The sequence below is a fragment of the Brachycentrus maculatus genome, unplaced genomic scaffold, assembly GCF_059751285.1.
Source record: "Brachycentrus maculatus isolate JH-2025_06_01 unplaced genomic scaffold, ASM5975128v1 h1tg000299l, whole genome shotgun sequence".
Lineage (NCBI taxonomy): Eukaryota > Metazoa > Arthropoda > Insecta > Trichoptera > Brachycentridae > Brachycentrus > Brachycentrus maculatus.
The window spans coordinates 591,876-596,667 of NW_028281050.1; the positions used below are offsets into that span (position 1 = coordinate 591,876).

Below are 4,792 nucleotides of genomic sequence, written 5' to 3' on the forward strand. Positions count from 1 at the left end.
ATCCGTAGGCATAACCTGCACAAGTTCAAGTCTCTTATTTTAAGTTTTTTCATCGGTTCGATTTTTAGTTTATTCATCGCTATTTGCTACTAGATTCGCCATCTCTCGGAAATACGAGTCATTTTCTAGGAGCACGGTATAGAAGAAATCTGTTTTAGAACCGCTATCAAGTCGGTATAGACAGAATCTGTTTTACTTTAAAATTTCTAGGATTTTTCCGGTGCTGTCAAATTTGTTATTGAATGGCTAGGTTATATTTGAGTGTTGCTTTAATATTTATGTAATACGGCAAAATAACAGCATAATCAGCATTTCTATTAGAAAGGATAATCAAAATTATAGCCATGTTCCGTTTAAGTATGAATATTTGCTCTAAAGCGTTTTTAAAGTCGCGACTTTCCGCGTCAAAATTACAGACCCGTTTAAATTTTCCAAAACGCATTGAAAATTACAATATTTTAGCAAAATTTTCAACAGGTACAGAAAGTAAACCTGTAGAAAATATTTCTGGAACCCCCGAGCACATATATCATGGTGTTTTGAGCCGGCAAATCAGAGCTGTTAAATTTTTTTCGCTTTCCTCGAGTATGATTGGCATAGCCGTTCAGCCAATATTCTATGAAAAGGCATCAGAACTTGGCGGCACTGGAATGATAATCGTTGTTTGTGGAGTTGTCGGTTTCTTCACATTTGTTACTCCTTTGATGTTGCATTGGATCACAAAAAAATATGTTATCGACATGGATTATGATCCCAAAACAGAAACTTACTCCGCAACCAGGATATCCTTCTTTATGTTTAATAAAAAGGTAAATAATATGGAGCTATAATACTGATTAAATTATTCCTCATTGTTACAAAACATTCATACCCTTGGGTATCATCTAATACAATTATGTTAACAAACAAAACTTGCTTTGGACAACTATGTTTTTAACATTTTTGCATAAAATTTGTTAACAACGTACTTTTCTTAGTGTGGTTGTCTTCTCACACATTGAAGTTAAAATTTTTGTCCTCATACTTGTATATTTATTTGTTAAAAGACAATTTTACTTATTCTTATCAGTTATAGAAGTATAGACAAAATATTTGGTAATGAGTCTCTTTATTTAAGTATTCGGATAACTTTCCTATAGACTGCAATCTACTTCAATTGAACATCTCACTATAGTACTCTCATCATAGTATATTATTTGTGTTTTCATTGTTGCAGATAAGTTTTAAGCCAGAGGATATTACAATGCCCGATTCGTTGGGAATGTTCACTAGTTGTTATATCAAAGATACTCCAGTTTTCTTTGACATGAGACATTTCAAGGACCCAGACCACTATGCTAAAATAATGGGATATGACAAACCGATGGATTTCAAACTAAGCAATGTCAATTTGCAAGAATCAAATGAACCAAAAATATAAATGCTGTTAATTTAAAATTAGATTATTTATTTTATGTTAATTAAAAAATTTATTTAATAAAACTCTTATTTTATTTCTGCTTACTTGAATTTAATCAACGAACAGACTGATACTTTTCATATGCCTTATTTTTGGCCATCATGATTATCACTCTCACAATATCATAAAAAATATGATTATAGAAAACATTTATTTTTTACGAATTGATCTGTGAATTATTAAAATACAAAGGATGGTTGATTTTGTATACAAAATATACTATAGTCAACAATAGAGTTTTTTTGTGTTGTAGTAACTAAAAACACCCTCTATTGTTGACTATTCGAAATCAACCCTGCTTTGTATTTTAATCATTCACCATTGTCATTGTGGGACGATAGCACTATTTAGTTTCACGGTTGAGGTAAATATCTAATTTACTTTGTTTGATTAGCATATAAAAGGTAATCGGAGGACCCAGGTTCAAATCTTGGGCAAGACAGTTATTTTTCACGCAATATGATGAATTTGTGTTAACTTTTTGTTTTTTTCTTCATTTGCCAACTGACACTGTTATTTATGCAGTCAAACCTAGCGCTTGATGGCACTCTAATGATTTGAACTTTATTTTATTTTAAAAGGAATAACCTGCAAAGCCTCTACTATTAGAGGCTTGTGTGCAGGTAGGATAGGGAAGGTAAATGTGAAAAATACATCACAATCACGCGGACTAATTGAGAATAAATCTTTCTTGAATTTATTTTAGCGGGAATTGATCCCGCAACGCCAGTTTAGCAGTCGAGCGTCTACCCAACTACGCCACAGTGCCTGCCGTAGTGTAATAATATCACAGACGAATTGCTTCTTTATTTAGTGTTACAAACTAACCATGCTTCTAACATTACCAATATCATGCTGATGGCATTAGGTATAATAATAAGATATTTTGAGTCATAATGTTTAAATTTCAATATTAAAGATTTTTTAAATGTCTTTTGTAAATGTCATTTAAATAATAAAAATATATGTGTCTGTTATCAGTGTCTTTTATTCAATAAGTCTTAAAAACATTGTTTATTAATAAAATATTTTAATAAAAATGATATATTTTATCAAAAAAAAAATATAAATATATAATAGTTTTTTTTACAAGCCATAAATATAGAAAAGTTAGCATCTTTAAAGAGAGCTATATATTTCCATAGTAAGTAAATTTTACAATAAAATGTGTAGATAAAAGTTTTTTTTTTTGAAATCTATACATATAAACATAATGTGTTAATACTTTTAAATATAGTTTCGTCAAGAACAGAATATAGAAGAGTGAACATAGGCCAAATTATGTCAGAGAAATAAAACTTTACTTTATATGCAATAATATTTCATAAAACTAAAATAATTATATTTTTTACAGTATTCAAAGATGCCGCATGGCACCCTTTTTTTATTTTTATTTTTTATTTTTTTTTATTTTTTTTTTACTCTTTGTTCCAGCTTGACTAAGTGGTGGGTGCAATACTTAGTCAGCCATATATGTTTTACAACATTTTTTATTTTATTTATTTAAACTTCATGATGCACATAAAATAAAGTTCATAAATTCAAAGTGAACAAAATAGTTAGGATTTTTTCATGACTAGAATTTTGTATAAAAACACAAAATTACCAAAGATATTTATTATCTGTGTACTTTCAAAACTATAGCAAAATGAATAAAAATCTAAAATATTTTTTATTGCATTTGCGCAGTGCATACATAAGTTATAAAATTCGAGTTTCACTTAAATACATATTTTATTAATTAGTCAATAAAGAAAATAGGCACTTTATGTTTCATATAACAAAATTATGTGGAATATTCAAAAAAAGTTTTTTTAAGAGCTCTGGATTAAATTTTTATTTCAAATATTTATTTACATGTGTATTTAAAAAAAAAGTTGATTGCAATAATAATGATTGTGACATACATAAATGTATGGAATTCATATCAAGTTACTGTGTGTGTAGGATCTCTGACTATTAAGTTATTATATTTTGGATAGTTGAAGAAAACAGAATTTTTACATTGGCTCAATTGACATCATTCATCCTCGTTCCTTTCTGACTCTTACACTGCTTACAGACCAGCAAAGTTTATCAAACTTCAATTAACACACTATGGACGGGGAGGTATTTCTTCCCATTCGGTCGATTGATGCTTAAGGACGGGAAGGGTATTTTTACCTTCTGCGCCAGCCTCATTTCAAAGTTTGAAAAGTAGGAATTACATATTTAATGTTTTTATATGAATATTATATACCAATCTCTTTGTTCAGGTCTTAACTATATGTACATGATTATCAAATCCGCAGGCGTAAAAAACACCCGTCCGAAATGTGTTAAGAAGACAATAACAAGGAGATTTTTTTACAACCTACTGAACAATACTTGTTTTTGTAAAAAACAATAATTATTTGTTTTTTTTTTTAATATATCGCTCACTCCTTTCAAGAACGTCATAAATCAAAAATCGTCAATTTTCAGTTGTGCATGTTTTTGGAATGCCCAGAAAATGTACTATATCCCAGCAAAAGCGGCATATTTTTAACCTAATATTTACCCGCTACAGAGCAGAAAGTGTTGTTTTTGCATTTTGAAGAAAAGGTATTGTTTAATTATTTTTTTAAATATACTAAATATTTTTCTAATGGAGAAAAAACCCTCAGGTTTAACCTAAACAGATCTGTTGCACAGTAAAAAGTTCAATAAGTGGCTTGATATTTATTTTTAATACATTGCATTATATTTTTAAACTTTAAAAACGTTCTGCTGAAAAATCAAGTATTTTGATTTATGACGTTCTTGAAAGGAGTGAGCGATATAATATTGTAAAAACCTATATTCTATTATGTATAAATATGGAATCTCACTTTTAGTTATAAAAATGTACTTATCACATAATAATGTGGAATGGTAGTTTCTAATAATTATCAGCACATAAAAAAATAGGTACTTTAGACACTAGAAATAAATATACAGTAGACTCTCAGTTATTTTAGATTGTATTCTAACCAGGATAGTATTTTTTTTTATACGTCTTTGTATCCATGGGTCTTTTTTCCCTTCTACTTTGGATAGTCTACTGCATTTATAAAAATGTTAAATTTTGATAATAGATTTAGTTGTTCATTTAATGCTAGATCCACCAAGAAGTGCTCCATAACTCAAGCAGCTAGAGCGGTCAATATTATGTATGAATTAAAAGAATGTTTTTTCTTACAAAATGCAAATATTTTCTCATTTTTTTCTTTGGGAAGTTAATCATGATTGCATTTATTTTCAATATTTTTCATTTAGTAGGTTTAATTAGTAAATGGAAGTATTTAAAATTATGCATAGTGGGTTATATCCAAC

The 4,792-nt window shown here is 28.8% G+C and overlaps 1 protein-coding gene across 1 annotated transcript; it reads left to right on the forward strand.

Moving 5' to 3' along the window:
* Nucleotides 1-214: 214 nt before the first annotated feature.
* On the forward strand, nucleotides 215-1,482 carry LOC148304880 (transmembrane protein 70 homolog, mitochondrial). Its single transcript, XM_088267565.1, has 2 exons — nucleotides 215-809; nucleotides 1,217-1,482. The coding sequence occupies exons 1-2, from the start codon at nucleotides 345-347 to the stop codon at nucleotides 1,418-1,420; spliced, it is 669 nt and encodes a 222-aa protein (XP_088123691.1). The 5' UTR covers nucleotides 215-344; the 3' UTR covers nucleotides 1,421-1,482.
* The last annotated feature ends 3,310 nt before the right edge of the window (nucleotides 1,483-4,792 follow it).